Here is a 16,144-nt window from a genome sequence, read left to right as displayed (position 1 = left end):
TAACCTAGGTAGTTTTCTCATCATCATCTTATTATCATAGAGAAACTTCATTTTCGTTTAAATTACTTGTTTTCTTAATTATAATATTAAATTAGTATTTTAAATCCCCCAAACAAATATAATTAATAAGTCGTGTTTTGTAGTCGAGTCTAATTAGCTAATAAACGTAATTTAAAGAGTCTCGTGGGTTCGATATTCGGACTTACTTAGCTTTACTAGAGTCGATCGGTTTACTTACCGGTTAGTAGTTTAGTCGAGTTTTAGAGAGTTTAGAGTATTACTTAGTGTTTATTTTTAGTTAATTTAGTTAATAAATATTAAACTACTTCAAGCACATCAAGTTTTTGGCGCCGTTGCCGGAGATTCTTGGTAATTGCGTTATTAGCTTTGATTGGACCTATTTGCTACATACGTGCTACTTGTTTTGCTTTACGTTTTGTTTGAGTCGTAGGAGTCTAATTAAGTCTAGTTTGTTTAATTATTAGGTTGTTTTTCATTATTTTCGTTTTATTAGAAACTAATTACTCGGTCTTGTGCGTTTTTGTAGGTATATGCCACATCTTCGTTCGCAAGGACCGCCGTTAGATTGGTTTGGACCTACTTCGTTGAAGTCCGAGGAAAGTTCAAGTTCATCTTCGTCTGAAAAGCAACCGATCACAATAGATACTTTACCAAAGTCATCACCCGCCAATTCACCACCACCAAGTCCTAGACCCATCCCAATGGCCGAGAATAACCACACCGTGTAGCAGCAAGCTTTTAAAGGGTTCCATGGAGATCACTCACCCATTGTTGCCCCCAAGATTGATAACCCTAACTCGTGGCAGATCCCATCCTATGTCATGAACAACATCACCAATCACCACCAGTTCCATGGCCGTGAAGATGAAGATGCACCAGCACACATCAACCGTCTGACCCGTATGTTCAAAACCTTCAATTTGCAGGGTGCTAAATCAGGGACAGTACAACAACAAAGGTTCCAATGGTCAAAGTTCGAATAATGCGTTGTATCTAAGTAAAAAGTTGGACGAGATAATGCAGCATATGGTTACTAGAGATTAAGCCACTCAAAAGACCCTTGCCAAGCATGATCAGCTTTTCAAGAATCAACAATCAGCTATGCTCGACATGTAAAGGACCATTGGTGATATTGCCCAACAATTGAATAAAAGACCCTCGGGATAGTTTTCAGGTTCTACTCAACAGAATCCGGCAGCTCAAATAAAGGCAATTACTACTCGTAGCAGCAGGGTTTTGGGCCCCGAGGTGCGAAGGAATGAGGTTGAAGTGGAAGATGAGGAGGTGATGGTTGAAGAGATCGAGATGGAAGTACCGGGTAAAGTGCAGAACACCGCACCAGTTGCACCGCCAGTAGAGAAGAAGCCGGTTGAAGTCCGGCCATCACCTTTGATTGATCACTCTCGCATCCCGTATCCCGCTCGTGCGAAACAACAGAAATATACGCGGGAGTACGGGCATATTCATGATATGTTCCGAAAGTTGAAGATTAACCTCCCATTCATTGAAACCCTCCAACACATGCCGAAGTACGCAAAGTTCTTGAAAGACCTGTTGAAGAGGAAAGATAGGTTGGGGGAGGTGTCATCGATTCCCCTTATGGGAGGTTGTTCTGCGGTAGTATTGAACCGCGTGCCCGAGAAGTTGTCGGATCCAGGTGTGTTTAAGATTCCGGGTTTGTTTGGTAGTGATGCAATGAGCCATGCACTGGCAGATTTGGGTGCGAGTATAAATTTGATGCCATATTCTTTGTACGAGAAGCTGGAGTTAGGCGAGCTTACACCGACTCGCATGTCCTTGTCGTTGGCCGATCATTCGGTCAAGTATCCGCGAGGTATTATCGAGAATTTGTTAGTGAAGGTGGATAAGTTTGTATTCCCGGTTGATTTTGTGGTGCTCGATATGGAGGCCGATGAGAAGGTTCCCATTATTCTAGGTCGTCCGTTCTTTCGAGCCGCAAAGGCGCTTATCGATGTGTATGATGGGAAGATCACGCTTCGGGTTGGTGATGAGAATGTTACTTGTGATGTTGCGAGATCGATGAAGTATCCGAGTGATCAAGATGATTTCATGGTCCTTGCCACTCAGTTTATTTTATTAACTCTTTTATTGCAGGTATTGATAGCTGCTTCAATTATATTTGTGGTGCGGATCTCGTGGGAAGTAATGGTTTGAAATATTGTGATGATTTGGGTGAGGATGAGTCGTGTGAGAACGATTCGTTTTGTGATGAATTGGATAAGATTTCGGGTTTGCCCGAGATGATAGAGGTGAATGAGATTAGTTGCGAGAGTGAGGCGGGTTCCATGGAGAAACCCACTCCGTTGGAGATGAAAGTACTCCCGTCACACTTGGAGTATGCGTATCTTGATGAGGGCTCGAACTTGCCCGTTATTGTGTCATCCAAGCTGACGGAAGAACAAAAGACGAAGTTAATAGACGTGTTGAAGCTACATAAGGGGGCAATTGCAAGGAGACTTTCCAATATTCAAGGTATTAACCCCGCTTATTGCACGCACAGGATTCTAATGGAGGATGAGTACAAGCTGGTGGTGCAGCCACAAAGACGTCTCAATCCGAATATGCAAGAACTTGTGAAGAAGAAGGCGTTAAAGTTGATGGATTTTGGGATGATCTACCCGATTTCCAACTCTCCATGGGTGAGCCTGACCCAAGTTGTTCCGAAGAAAGGGGGTATGACCGTTGTGATGAACGAGAAGAATGAGCTTATCCCTTCGCGCACAGTTACCGGTTGGCAAGTGTCTATTGACTATCGGCGGTTGAATGATGCCACCTTGAAGGACCACTTCCCGTTGCCGTTTATTGATCAGATGTTGGAGCGTTTGGCAGGTCAGCAATTTTATTGTTTTCTTGACGTTTTTTCATGTTATTTTCAAATTCCCATTGCACCGGAAGACCAAGAGAAGACAACTTTTACATGTCCGTATGGCACGTTTGCGTACCGTCGCATGCCATTTGGACTATGTAACGCTCCGGCTACATTTCAGCATTGTATGGTGGCCATCTTTCAGGATATGATAGAGACGTCCATGGAGGTGTTTATGGACGATTTTTCGGTTTATGGTGATTCTTTTGATCAGTGTTTGGCTAAACTTGAGAAGATGTTGAAGAGGTGTATTGAAACAAAGTTGATGTTGAATTGGGAGAAGTGTCATTTTATGTTGACAGAAGGGATCGTGTTGGGTCATAAGATCTCGAGATACGGTATTGAGGTGGATCGTGCAAAGATTGATACTATAAGTAGACTTCCTCCATCAACGAATGTAAAGGCGATTAGGAGTTTCTTGGGTCATGCGGGGTTTTATCGGCGATTTATCAAAGATTTTTCCAAAATTACCCGCCCGATGACCCGACTCCTTGAGAAAGACGTACCGTTTGTTTTTTATGATGAATGTGAAGGCGTTCACATTTTTGAAAGAGAAGCTCGTAAGTGCTCCCATTCTTTGTTCTCCCGATTGGAGCTTGCCGTTTGAGCTCATGTGTGATGCTAGTGATTATGCGGATGGAGCGGTTTTGGGGCAAAGGCGAGATAAACATTTTCACCCCATTTATTATGCTAGCAAGACATTGAATGATGCCCAAGAGAACTACACCACCACCGACAATGAGCTTTTAGCCGTTGTTTTCGCATTTGACAAGTTCCGCTCGTACCTCGTGCTTTCGAAGACCACCGTTTTTACCGATCATGCAGCCTTGCGTTTTCTCTTTCAAAAGAAAGACACGAAGCCTCGTCTTATATGGTGGATTCTTCTACTTTCCGAGTTTGACATCGAGATCAAAGATAAGAAGGGTGCGGAAAACGTAGCGGCCGATCATCTATCCCGTTTAAAGGACCCAAGGAAAGAAGAGTTACGTGAGGAGGAGATTGGTGATACATTCCCTCACGAGTCGATCGACTTTGTTGCGGCTGAGAAGCAAGGTATGCCATGGTTCTCTGATTTTGCTAATTATTTGGCTAATGGTTTTATTTTGGAGGGTATGACTACGCAACAAAAGAGGAGGTTCTTCCGAGATGTGAATAGGTATGTGTGGGATGACCCGTTTTTGTTCAAGATTGGTGGTGATTGGTGACGGGTGGATTGTAGAGCCACCCTTAAGTGTCGTAATTAGAGTTAAAACGTGTGCGTTTATGTATAAATTCAAGGATTTGGATTGCTACACTATGTTGTGTTAACGCAGGTACAAATGAGGAGAAAAGGTTGTTCGAGTGTGTTCAGATGAAAAGGAACAAGAGAGTCAATGCGAGAAGTCAACAACCAGGAATTGATAAAGAAAAATGGAATTTTGAACTGGGTCTACCGTAGCTTACGGTAGCCACCGTAAGTTACGCTAGGGGTCTGCCGTAAAAAGCCACTGTAAACAGACACTTTCCACCGTAAGAACTTCAGGGCTACCGTAGCTTATGGTGGCCACCATAGCTTACTGTAGCCTCAGCATTTTAATGTCGGTTACAACTCAAAAAATGGGTTTTAAAGGACTTTTGGGTTCCATTCTTGGGGATTCCGATCTAGACATTTGTGTGGGGTGATTTTGGTGCCTCGAAACAATATTTTGGGTGATTTTAATTGAAGATTAACACTATAATCTTTGATTGCTTTGGATTAAAGATTGAATCAATGATGCCAATCATGTGTGGCTAAACCCTTTGGTGTTTCTCTTGGATGTAAGGTTATTCACAATACACTTATGTTTATTGTTCTTGAATTTGGATTGGTTATCTAATTATTAATGTTAGTATAACTATGATGTTTGGTTGATTGTTTGTAATTTTTCCATATCGTGTTAAACCTAGTTTCGTTCTATACGTTTTTGGTGTTATTGACAATTGAGATTTAGTAGAAGGAATTAGGATTAAGAACATATTGATTGATTAACAAGTAACAACCTCGCCTTCTAGTAATCCGAGTACTTAGTTCTTGATTAATCACAAATAATCACATTTACACAAAATCAAGATATTATGATTTATCCATTGAACTTTAACAAGAGTGTTTCGTGATAACCCGAATTCCAAGAAAAATACTTGCTTGATCAACTGTTTACAACTTTCGTGTTAATTAATTTAGTTCTTAAAATCTAATCAAAGACCAACTTGAAAATTACTTTCTGTCATTTACATTTATATTAATTTAATTGTAAGCTACTCAGTAACGCATATTCCACAAACTCTTCGTGTTCGATACCTATTTACCACTATCTAATTAGTTGTATCTGGTTTATTTTTGCGTGAGTCTTCGACCTCGCGTCAATCGGTATCTGAGAAGATATGTGACAATAGAAGAAGGTTGGGATATTCTCAAGCATGTTCATGAAGGGTTGACTGGAGGTTATCATGGTGCGCATGCTACCGCGCAGAAGGTGTTTGATAGTGGGTTCTATTGGCCGACAGTTGTTAAAGATGCTGAAGAGTTCGTGAAGCTTTGTGATGTGTGCCAAAGAACAGGTAATATTTCATCCAAGAATGAGATGTCTCAAAACCCAATACAAATTCTTGAAATCTTTGGTGTTTGGGCCATCGACTTCATAGGACCGTTTTCCATGTCAAATGGTAATAAGTATATTTTAATGGTGATTGATTATGTGTCGAAGTGGGTGGAATCCCAAACGTTGGCTACGAATGATGCACAAGTTGTTGTGAGATTCATCAAGAAGTTGTTTACTCATTTTGGTACTCCGAGAGCTATTATTAGTGATCGGGGAACCCATTTTTGTAATTCCATCATGGAGAAGGCGTTAGCTCGTTATGGGGTTACTCATCGTACCTCTACTGCCTATCACCCTCAAACAAATGGTCAAGTCAAGAATGCAAATCGAGGGGTGAAGAGGATTTTGGAGAAAACGGTTGGGGCTAGTCGAAAGGATTGGTCGGAGAAGTTAGATGATGCTTTGTAGGCATTCCGAACCGCATACAAGACTCCGTTGGGTACTACACCGTTTATGCATGTTTATGGTAAGTCTTGTCATCTGCCAGTGGAATTAGAGCATCGTGCTTATTGGGCGTTGAAGACGGTGAATGTCGATCTTACCGAAGCTGCGAGGAAAAGGTACTTTCAGATTCATGAGTTGGAAGAGCTTCGGGATGCAGCGTATTCTCGATCGTTAAACATCAAAGAAAAGACGAAAGCCCTACACAATCGGCGGTTGAAAAGCAGTAAAGAGTTCAAGAAAGGCGACAAGGTATTATTATTTAACTCTCGTTTAAAGTTGTTTGCAGGAAAGTTGAGATCGAAGTGGACGGGACCGTACTTGGTGAAAGAAGTTTTCCCGTAAGGACTGGTGGAGCTGGAAAATCCGGATAATGGAACATCTTGGAAGGTGAACGGCCATCGCTTAAAGCACTATCTTGGAGGACCGGAGGAATCAATCGAGATGGAGGAAACTCCTCTCGATCCGTCGCACTGAATTGTCACATGAGGTTCTTGAGTGAAAACTCAAGTGTAGAGTTTGTATATTCTTTCCTATTTTTACTTATATTTTATTTTTATTTTTTCTTGAGTCACTAACGTAGTTTTTTGTAGTTTTTATTTGTTTTTAAGTTTTGAAGGAAGATAACGAGAAGATCCCCTTGAAATATAATGCAACATTCAAGTGTGGGGATGGAGCAGCAGGAGCCGTATACTTTTCTGATTATTTATTTGCTGCTTTTATTCATGTTTATTAGTTTGGCTGGTTGGTACGGTTCCATACTTTGAATGATTAATATCTATCAGATTGATAAGATGAATTTTTAGATATTGTCGGTATTGTTGCCATGTCCGTTCGTTTAGGAGAGAAAGGAGATACTGGTTGTTGATTACGTTCGGAGTTGGAGGGCATTTATGGAAGAAGACTTTAGCGTCATACTTCACGCGCATACTACCAGCTAAGTCTTTTCCTTTTTACTTTGTTTTTATATTTTTTAGTTTTTAATTTTTTTAGCTTTGTTTTATTCTTATTTTTGTATTTTTAGGTTTTATTTTGTGTTTAAAATTTTTTGAGTCGTGTTTCCGTCCCTGCATTGAGGACAAAATTTTAAGTGTGGGGATAGGAACACATGTCTTTAACTTGTTTTGTTATCTTTAATTAAAAAAAAAGTTTTGAAAAATGTCCCTTGATTTTGTTTGTTTTTGCTTATAAATGGGAGATGAGGATACTTATCGGGAATCGGTTTTTCAAACTACTAATAATAAGATATAATTAAAGAACACACACTTAACTTAGGATGTGTCGGTAAGCTTAGCCTTTAGAATGAAATGGCAGTTTGATAGTTGGTTTAAACGATAAAATATGATTTTTAGTGGGATACATATTAAGTCTGTATAAAATACGAGATGAAAGGTCTGTCATTCTCAAGCCTCATTTTTAGTTTGATTGTAGAAAATTATGAATTTTATAGAAATATAGATACTCTATCATACGATTCTTGGGTAGGTTTAAACGTTAAAGTGTACCGTGTAGCCTGTGATATAAACTTAAATCGTGCACTTCTAGTTTTAGTGGTTAACACTTCATAGGCGTATGGTTTTAAGGCCTTAAATCCTGTATTGATGGGATGCCTCGGGTTCGGAAACCACGGGTCTTTTTACGGTTGTTCATCTGGGTATCTTCGGATATTTAAATAAATAAAAGCTTTTAAGCATAAACCCGCAGTTTACTGCCATTACACTCACTTACATCAATTACGGTGAAGTAAAATCTTGATAATCCAGTGATCATCCCGTTGTTAGTCATACGTGGTCCTCTTACTTGCATCCCATACCATTAAGAACAGGATCAACTAGAGACACGACGTATGTAAACCGACATATGTAAACTTGTAAAATCACGTGTGGTAATAGGTCTAAGGTATTGCATGATAACGGGGGTATGTCATGTAGTGGGGAACACTTGCTAGATAGTTGAATAATTGAACCTTAATCGTATCTAATGGCTGCTTGGTATACTTTGATGTTTAAATTTAGGTGGATAAACAATATCCTTGATCGTCTTAGCTGTTCATGAAAAATGTGCAACAATGTTTTAATCTGCTATTATGATGTTTAAGTCAAGTTGAGGGTGGTTTGATCCGGTAAAATTTAAAATAAAGCGGGTCTTGACTGTGGGTTCCACTAGATTATATACAAAATAATAATAATAATAATAATAATAATAATAATAATAATAATAATAATAATAATAATAGTTGGATCTTACTTGTCCCGGTAAAGACAAAGGCATGAGTTTAAGTGGACAACAATATCGGTGATCGCAATATTTGCATTGTTATAAATTTTAAGATAACCTATATGTTTGTAACACTGTATTTCTCCGATTCTGATCCCGTTGCAATGAGACTTTTTCAGGGACGAAAAAGGGTTAAGTGTGGGGATATTTGATATAACGTTAAATATATATAAATCCCTTGTATATTTTAATTAATATTTTATTAGATTTTGTTCTGTTTTTTTTAGAATTTGTATACTACAAACTTGTTAGAGTAATGCAGGTCCCGGGATTTGTTTGTGGTTAAAGAAGGCGACAAACGATCAAAAACAAGCTAAACCGGCAAACCGGAGCATCAGGAAACGAACCGGACCAAACCAGGAGTGAACCAGGCCGGACTCCCCCCCCCCTTTTGGCCAGAGCGCCGCGCGACGGGGAGGGCTAGGCCCGCCGCGTGGCGCGGCGGTGGTCATCCAGACGTTTCCAGCTTTTCCTTGACCAACTTTCGTATTTTTTAACACCTGTTGCCTATTTAAAGACCCCTAAACTCACATTTAAGCATACCTTGAAGTCCAGACGAATTTGGTGGGTTCCGAGGAGTCCGAGAGCAGTTTCCGGCAGCTTTGGAGTCGAAGAATCAGCTGGTGTTGCGCGTACTAGTTGAAGACGAAGAACACGGGTTTTATCTTTTGTTTCTTTCGTTTTCATTATTTTATCGCCATGAATTCTTACTTGTTTGTTTTGCTTAAACCTAAGATTCTAGGCTAAATTGCATGAACTTCCTAGGTTATGATGAACTTAATTTGATATTTTGATGTGACTTTGGGATTGTTTATCATTATGGTTTTTATGGTTTAGTAAAAGATTTATCTGTAATTAATTGAAGCATATGGATAGTTAGGATTGTTTGATGAGTTTTATTCCATAGTTTTCCTTGATTATTGTTTGTCATATGATAGGATTGCTATTAGGTCAATTACTTTGTGTTTTTGATTATTTTATGATTGATGTCATGATAAGATCATAGGAATAATATTGTCAAATAAATCTAAGTGTGCTGCTAACCTAAAATCAGTAAAGTGCTAGGTTATTGATAAATCTTTACTATTTAATCTTGCTAGATTTAGTTCTTCGTAAGGAGTCCGTCTAGGGTTGATTATTTATTAATGTTTATCAAATCAATTAAGTATAGTAAATTGCCTTTGATTTCCGCGCTGTAAGGTAGGATTTCATATAAAGGAACTAAATTATAAACAATTGGGTGACCGTAAGTGAACTTGATTTTCAATACTGGTGTGCGTTAAAACTTGTTAGAAATCCATAGGTTTCTCTTGAGAAAGGTCAGGGATCCTGTTCGGGTTTTCTTATAAGTGTCTATTTTACGATCCCAGTCCATAACTAAATATTTTCCAGAGTCAATTCATTACTGAAATTTAGGGGAGTCTAACCTAGGTAGTTTTCTCATCATCATCTTATTATCATAGAGAAACTTCATTTTCGTTTAAATTACTTGTTTTCTTAATTATAATATTAAATTAGTATTTTAAATCCCCCAAACAAATATAATTAATAAGTCGTGTTTTGTAGTCGAGTCTAATTAGCTAATAAACGTAATTTAAAGAGTCTCGTGGGTTCGATATTCGGACTTACTTAGCTTTACTAGAGTCGATCGGTTTACTTACCGGTTAGTAGTTTAGTCGAGTTTTAGAGAGTTTAGAGTATTACTTAGTGTTTATTTTTAGTTAATTTAGTTAATAAATATTAAACTACTTCAAGCACATCAAGTTTTTGGCGCCGTTGCCGGAGATTCTTGGTAATTGCGTTATTAGCTTTGATTGGACCTATTTGCTACATACGTGCTACTTGTTTTGCTTTACGTTTTGTTTGAGTCGTAGGAGTCTAATTAAGTCTAGTTTGTTTAATTATTAGGTTGTTTTTCATTATTTTCGTTTTATTAGAAACTAATTACTCGGTCTTGTGCGTTTTTGTAGGTATATGCCACATCTTCGTTCGCAAGGACCGCCGTTAGATTGGTTTGGACCTACTTCGTTGAAGTCCGAGGAAAGTTCAAGTTCATCTTCGTCTGAAAAGCAACCGATCACAATAGATACTTTACCAAAGTCATCACCCGCCAATTCACCACCACCAAGTCCTAGACCCATCCCAATGGCCGAGAATAACCACACCGTGTAGCAGCAAGCTTTTAAAGGGTTCCATGGAGATCACTCACCCATTGTTGCCCCCAAGATTGATAACCCTAACTCGTGGCAGATCCCATCCTATGTCATGAACAACATCACCAATCACCACCAGTTCCATGGCCGTGAAGATGAAGATGCACCAGCACACATCAACCGTCTGACCCGTATGTTCAAAACCTTCAATTTGCAGGGTGCTAAATCAGGGACAGTACAACAACAAAGGTTCCAATGGTCAAAGTTCGAATAATGCGTTGTATCTGAGTAAAAAGTTGGACGAGATAATGCAGCATATGGTTACTAGAGATTAAGCCACTCAAAAGACCCTTGCCGAGCATGATCAGCTTTTCAAGAATCAACAATCAGCTATGCTCGACATGTAAATTACTTGTTTTCTTAATTATAATATTAAATTAGTATTTTAAATCCCCCAAACAAATATAATTAATAAGTCGTGTTTTGTAGTCGAGTCTAATTAGCTAATAAACGTAATTTAAAGAGTCTCGTGGGTTCGATATCCGGACTTACTTAGCTTTACTAGAGTCGATCGGTTCACTTGCCGGTTAGTAGTTTAGTTGAGTTTTAGAGAGTCTAGAGTATTACTTAGTGTTTATTTTTAGGTAATTTAGTTAATAAATACTAAACTACTTCAAGCACATCAGGCCCATGAAATCAATCCCCCAAACATCAAAGATTTCGACAACAAGGATTGGTTGCATGGTTATCTCGTCCCTCTTTGAAATACCCCTCATCTGTTGACATCTAGCACAATTCTTGACAAACGCTGCGGCATCCTTGTATATGGTAGGCCAACAGAATCCGCATGCCAGCACTTGATGTCCTGTCTTCTGACCGCTGAAATGGCCTCCACAAGGTGATGAATGGGTATGATACAAAACACTCCGCATCTCCTCCTCCGGTTTGCATCGCCTCATTACTTGATCCACTCCAACTCTGAACAAATCCGGATCTTCCCATGCATAGTGCTTCACCTGCGAGAGGAAGTGCTGCTTTTTCTTCTTTGGCCAAAACTCAGGAATTGTATCTGCAACAAGAAAATTAATAACATCAGCATAGCATGGCAAAGTTGAAACAGAAAACAATTGCTCATCCGGGAAAGACTCATTGACGGCCCTCTCGTCTTTCTCCTCTTCTTCTTGTCCCACAAGTCTCGATAAATGATCCGCTACCACGTTTTCGCTTCCTTTCTTGTCGCGGATCTCCACATCAAACTCTTGAAGCAGTAGAATCCACCTGATCAAGCGCGGCTTCACATCCTTCTTCTCCATCAAGTACTTAACTGCGCTGTGATCTGAAAAAACAATAACCTTTCTCCCCCAAATGTAAGATCGAAACTTATCAAGTGCATATACTACCGCAAGCAACTCCTTTTCCATAGTGGTGTAATTAATTTGAGCATCGGAAAGGGTTTTGCTCACGTAGTATATGGCAACGAGCTTCTTATCAACCCGTTGACCTAACATGGCCCCAACCGCATAGTCACTTGCGTCACACATAATCTCAAATGGGAGTAACCAATCAGGTGACAACAAGATCGGGGCTTCAACCAATTTGTTTTTTAGTACATTAAATGCACTGAGACACTCTTCGTTGAAAACAAATGGCACATCTTTTAACAACAAATTACACAACGGTTTAGATATGACACTAAAATTCTTAATGAACCATCAGTAAAAACCAGCATGACCTAAAAATTCCCTTATCCCTTTTATATTGGTAGGAGGTGGTAAATTAGATATGACTTGTATTTTCGCCCGATCAACCTCAACCCCCTACTCGAGATGACATGTCCCACGACCGTCCCTTCTTGAACCATAAAGTGGCTCTTTTCCCAACTTAAGACCAAATTCGTTTCCACACATCTTTTTAAAACTTTAGTTAATTCATTTAAGCATTTTCCAAAAGATGAACCAAAAATAGAAAAATCGTCCATAAAAATTTCAAGTGAATCCCCGACCATATCTAAAAAGATACTCATTATGCACCTTTGAAAGGTGGTCGGAGCATTACACAACCCAAAAGGCATTCACCTAAATGCGAAGGTGCCGTATGGACACGTGAAAGTGGTCTTATGTTGGTCATCAGGGTGAATAGCAATCTGATTGTACCTCGAATAACCATCTAGAAAACAATAAAACTTCTGACCTGCAAGTTTCTCGATAATCTGGTCAATGAACGGCAAGGGAAAATGGTCCTTAGATGTTGCTGCATTCAATTTCATGTAATCAACGCAAATCCGCCACCCGGTTACCGATCGGGTGGCAATTTCCTCACCTCTCTCGTTACTGGTTATCTGAATACCCGCCTTCTTCGGAACTGTTTGTGTTGGACTTACCCACGTGCTATCTGAGATTGGAAAAATAATGCCCGCATCCAACCACTTCAAAACATCCTTCTTCATTACTTCTCGCATGTTCGGGTTCAACCTTCTTTGTGCATCATGAGCGGGTTTTGCCTCAGGATCGGTGATGATCTTATGCATGACAATGGATGGGCTGATCCCTCTCAAATCTGCTATTGTCCAACCAATCGCCACCTTATGCTCTCTCAAGACTTCCACCAACGCCTTCTCTTGCTCATCTTCCAAATTAGCAGCGAAGATGGCCGGTAATGTCTCTCCCTCTCCCAAGAACACGTATTTCAGGTGTTTCGGGAGTTCCTTTAGTTCAACAGCCGGCGGACTTTCCAATGACGGTTTCAACTTTGAATCGATCGTATCGGGAAACCGCTCCACTTGCTGAGACCATGGCGGTTTCCCAATACTTGCTGCATACAACTCTACTTCTCTCTTTTCTTCTTGTAACTGTAAGACATGCTCAACTGCTTTCCTGCAACAAATAGCACACTCCTCTATGGCATCATCCCCACTTTCGTGAGGGTTCAACCCGTCAATGACTTCAGCCGCGAAGTATTCGTCACTCACTAGAGGGTTAGTCATACAAGTTCCCAGGAGAATACTCACCCCAGCTCCAAGATCTAACAACGCTCTTGTCATTTTAAAATCGCCCACTTGAATGGGTATAATTTTTGTTCCCGGATCTTGTAGCTTGGGTGGGAGGATACCCGTTAAAACCGAACTCACATTTGTAGTTAAGTCAACTTGCTTGGGCAACTTATGAGTTCATTTTTTAGTACACAAGTTTTTCAAATATTTAGCATATGCAGGGACTTGTTTAAATGCATCTATGAGGGGTAAATTGAATTTTACTTGTTTAAATATTTCCCACATCTCCTCCTGCTGTGGGCCCCTCTTTCTAAGTGTCGATGAGGTCTCGGGGTTCACCAATGCCCGAGGGAACGGAATGGTTTTACTCGTTGAACCCGTCTCCTTGGCGGTTGGTGTTCCCACCTTAGTTTTAGTTTTAATTTTATTTTTAATTTTTTGATTTGATTTAGTTTTCGGTTCAATTTCAACCTCATCGTCACTTTTCCCATCTTCTCCCAAGTCCTCCACCACACCTTCAACAAAAGGTGGTGGAGTTACCCCATTATTATATACCTTACCGCTCCTAAGGGTACTTACCTGGTTGACATGGCATTCTTACCACTCGAAGAGCTACCACTCTAATGGCTAGGATTCTTCAAGGTATCACTCGGTAACTTGGATGGATTTCTCTTCAAACTCACCACTTCCTCAACAAGCTGGCTCACCTGTTTATCCTTCGCAGCATTGGCTTTCTCTTGGAGCTCTAACCTCTGATTCACGCTTTTATTCTGAGCCTCTTGATCCGTCTTCATTTTCTTCAGGAAGTCCATCACATCTTTAATCGACTCTTCCTTATTACCAGAAGAATTTCCTTGACCTTGAACTGCCCCTTGACTTTGTTGACCCTGCTGATAACTCTTTAGATAAACCTTATTATAACCCCCCGACTCTCTTTGATTATACCCGCTTTGACTGCTACCCCTCTCGTTCCCATATTGATGCTGATTCGACTGATAACCTGCTTTTTGGGAATTACCTTGAAAATTCGGGTTTTGTTGCGTGTTAAGGTTTCCGTAACTGAAGTTGGGATGGTTTCGGAGGCCCGGGTGATAGGTGTTTGAATTCATAATATTATTGTACCTCTTCTCACCCTAAACAAAGTTCACCTCCTCTTCTTCCTCTTCTTCTTTGTCTTCCAACATGACCCCACAAGTAGCCACTACATGGCCTATTCCACCACAACCTTCACAAACTGGATACGTCTTTCCTGACTTGCCTTTCTCTTTCACTCCCACACCCATCAATTGATCCAACTTTCTCTCCAACCTAGCCATATGATCATCCGACTTACCACTATCCACGGCTTTCACAACTGCCCTTTTTACCATATGATTCGACTGAGCTTGCCTCGTTGAGTTCATTGCATTCTTTCCAAATGTTGCCAATCTTCATTCTCATCCTTTGTCAAAAACGACCCATTTGTGGTCGACTGAAGATCACGTACATCGTCGCTCGACAACCCGTCATGAAACGCTTTAATCAACTCCCATAATGCTAACCCATGATGAGGGCAGGTCCTCAATAACCTCTTGAATCTCGTGAACGCTTCATGAAAAGTCTCACCTGACCCTTGCTGAAAATTTCTGATGGAGGTTCGGGCCTCGGACGCTCTTTGTGGTGTGTAATACTCGTCCAAAAACTGCTGAGCCAGATCTTGCCACATGTAAATACTTGCTGACGGTAACAATAAAAACCACTGCTTCGCTTGATCTTTAAGACTGAACTGAAAAACCACTAGCTTAACCTCATTGTCAGTGAACCCTTGACTTGAGATGGTGGCACAAATCACATTAAACTCGCTCAAGTGTAGGTATGGCTCTTCTGATGCTTTCCCATGAAAAGTAGGCATCCCGGTCAAGTTACTTTGCCTTACTGAAAACGTTCTTCCTTCTCTAACCGAGATCACAATGGGAAGCAGGTTCGTGGCCACTTGTGGAATGAAGTGGCTTTGAACCCCCCAAACGGGCGGTGGAACGAATTCCCTCAGGACCTCATAGTCAAATTCATACTCGGGAAACTGTGGCTCGGGGGGATCTTGTCTTCTTCTTTCTCGACGGTTTCTTGGTGGTTGAGCGGGCTCGGGTGTTCATTTTCTGGGAGGTTGTTGTTGTTGTCTTCTATAATACCGATCCTCTTGCACGTCTTCCATCTCCTCTTCATCCTCGAACTCATCAAAATCGTCAAATCCCCTCCGCCGATCATACTCGAACTTGAATCTATTGTGCGGTGGTTCAGACCTGATTGAACGATCATCTCTCATTTGATATTTTCTTTGAGCTCTCAGGTTTCGGTTTTGGTGAATGGGTGGGTTGAATGATGGTAGGTCATGGAGTGGTGAGTTTTGTGGAAGATGTTGTGGAATATTTTGTGGAATGTTTTGTGGAATGGGTTGTTCTCGATTGTGCGGTGAATTAAGATCATCGGATTGAAACACAGGTGGAACCGGGTAGGGGTTATCTTCTTGATGATTCATGTCTTCTTATTTCGGTCTTGAAGTTTCACCCTTTTTTTGTTTTGCTCGGTTTCTTCTCGTGGCTTTCTCAATCTCAGGATCAAACTGCAACACCTCCTTGTCTCGAGCAAACCTCGTATGCATCAACCTAAAAGATTAACTGCACAAACCAAACAAGCACACCCCGCGTAAAATCAACGAAGAAAAGAAAATAAACTAAAATTAAACTATATTAAACTAAATTATGCTAATTTAAGCTAAACT

The 16,144-nt window shown here is 40.3% G+C and overlaps 2 protein-coding genes across 2 annotated transcripts; one reads left to right on the top strand and one right to left on the bottom strand.

Annotated features, from left to right (window-relative positions):
- The first annotated feature begins 1,308 nt into the window (after window positions 1-1,308).
- LOC143604825 (uncharacterized) lies at window positions 1,309-5,934 on the top strand. Its single transcript, XM_077081187.1, has 4 exons — window positions 1,309-1,855; window positions 2,137-2,772; window positions 3,734-3,961; window positions 5,357-5,934. The coding sequence occupies exons 1-4, from the start codon at window positions 1,309-1,311 to the stop codon at window positions 5,932-5,934; spliced, it is 1,989 nt and encodes a 662-aa protein (XP_076937302.1).
- A 4,511-nt stretch (window positions 5,935-10,445) lies between these two features.
- On the bottom strand, window positions 10,446-13,437 carry LOC143604824 (uncharacterized). The gene is made up of 3 exons (XM_077081186.1): window positions 12,869-13,437; window positions 11,360-12,089; window positions 10,446-10,502 (listed from the first exon to the last, which is right to left on the bottom strand). Exons 1-3 carry the CDS (start codon window positions 13,435-13,437, stop codon window positions 10,446-10,448), a joined length of 1,356 nt encoding a protein of 451 aa, XP_076937301.1.
- Between the last annotated feature and the right edge of the window lie 2,707 nt (window positions 13,438-16,144).

Source organism: Bidens hawaiensis, unplaced genomic scaffold (genome assembly GCF_021521415.1).
Source record: "Bidens hawaiensis isolate Kalapana, Puna unplaced genomic scaffold, B.hawaiensis_p1.1 tig00067016_1, whole genome shotgun sequence".
NCBI classification, from domain to species: domain Eukaryota; kingdom Viridiplantae; phylum Streptophyta; class Magnoliopsida; order Asterales; family Asteraceae; genus Bidens; species Bidens hawaiensis.
The sequence above is the reverse complement of the archived record's forward strand: the minus strand, read 5'-3'. Positions and strand labels throughout refer to the sequence as shown.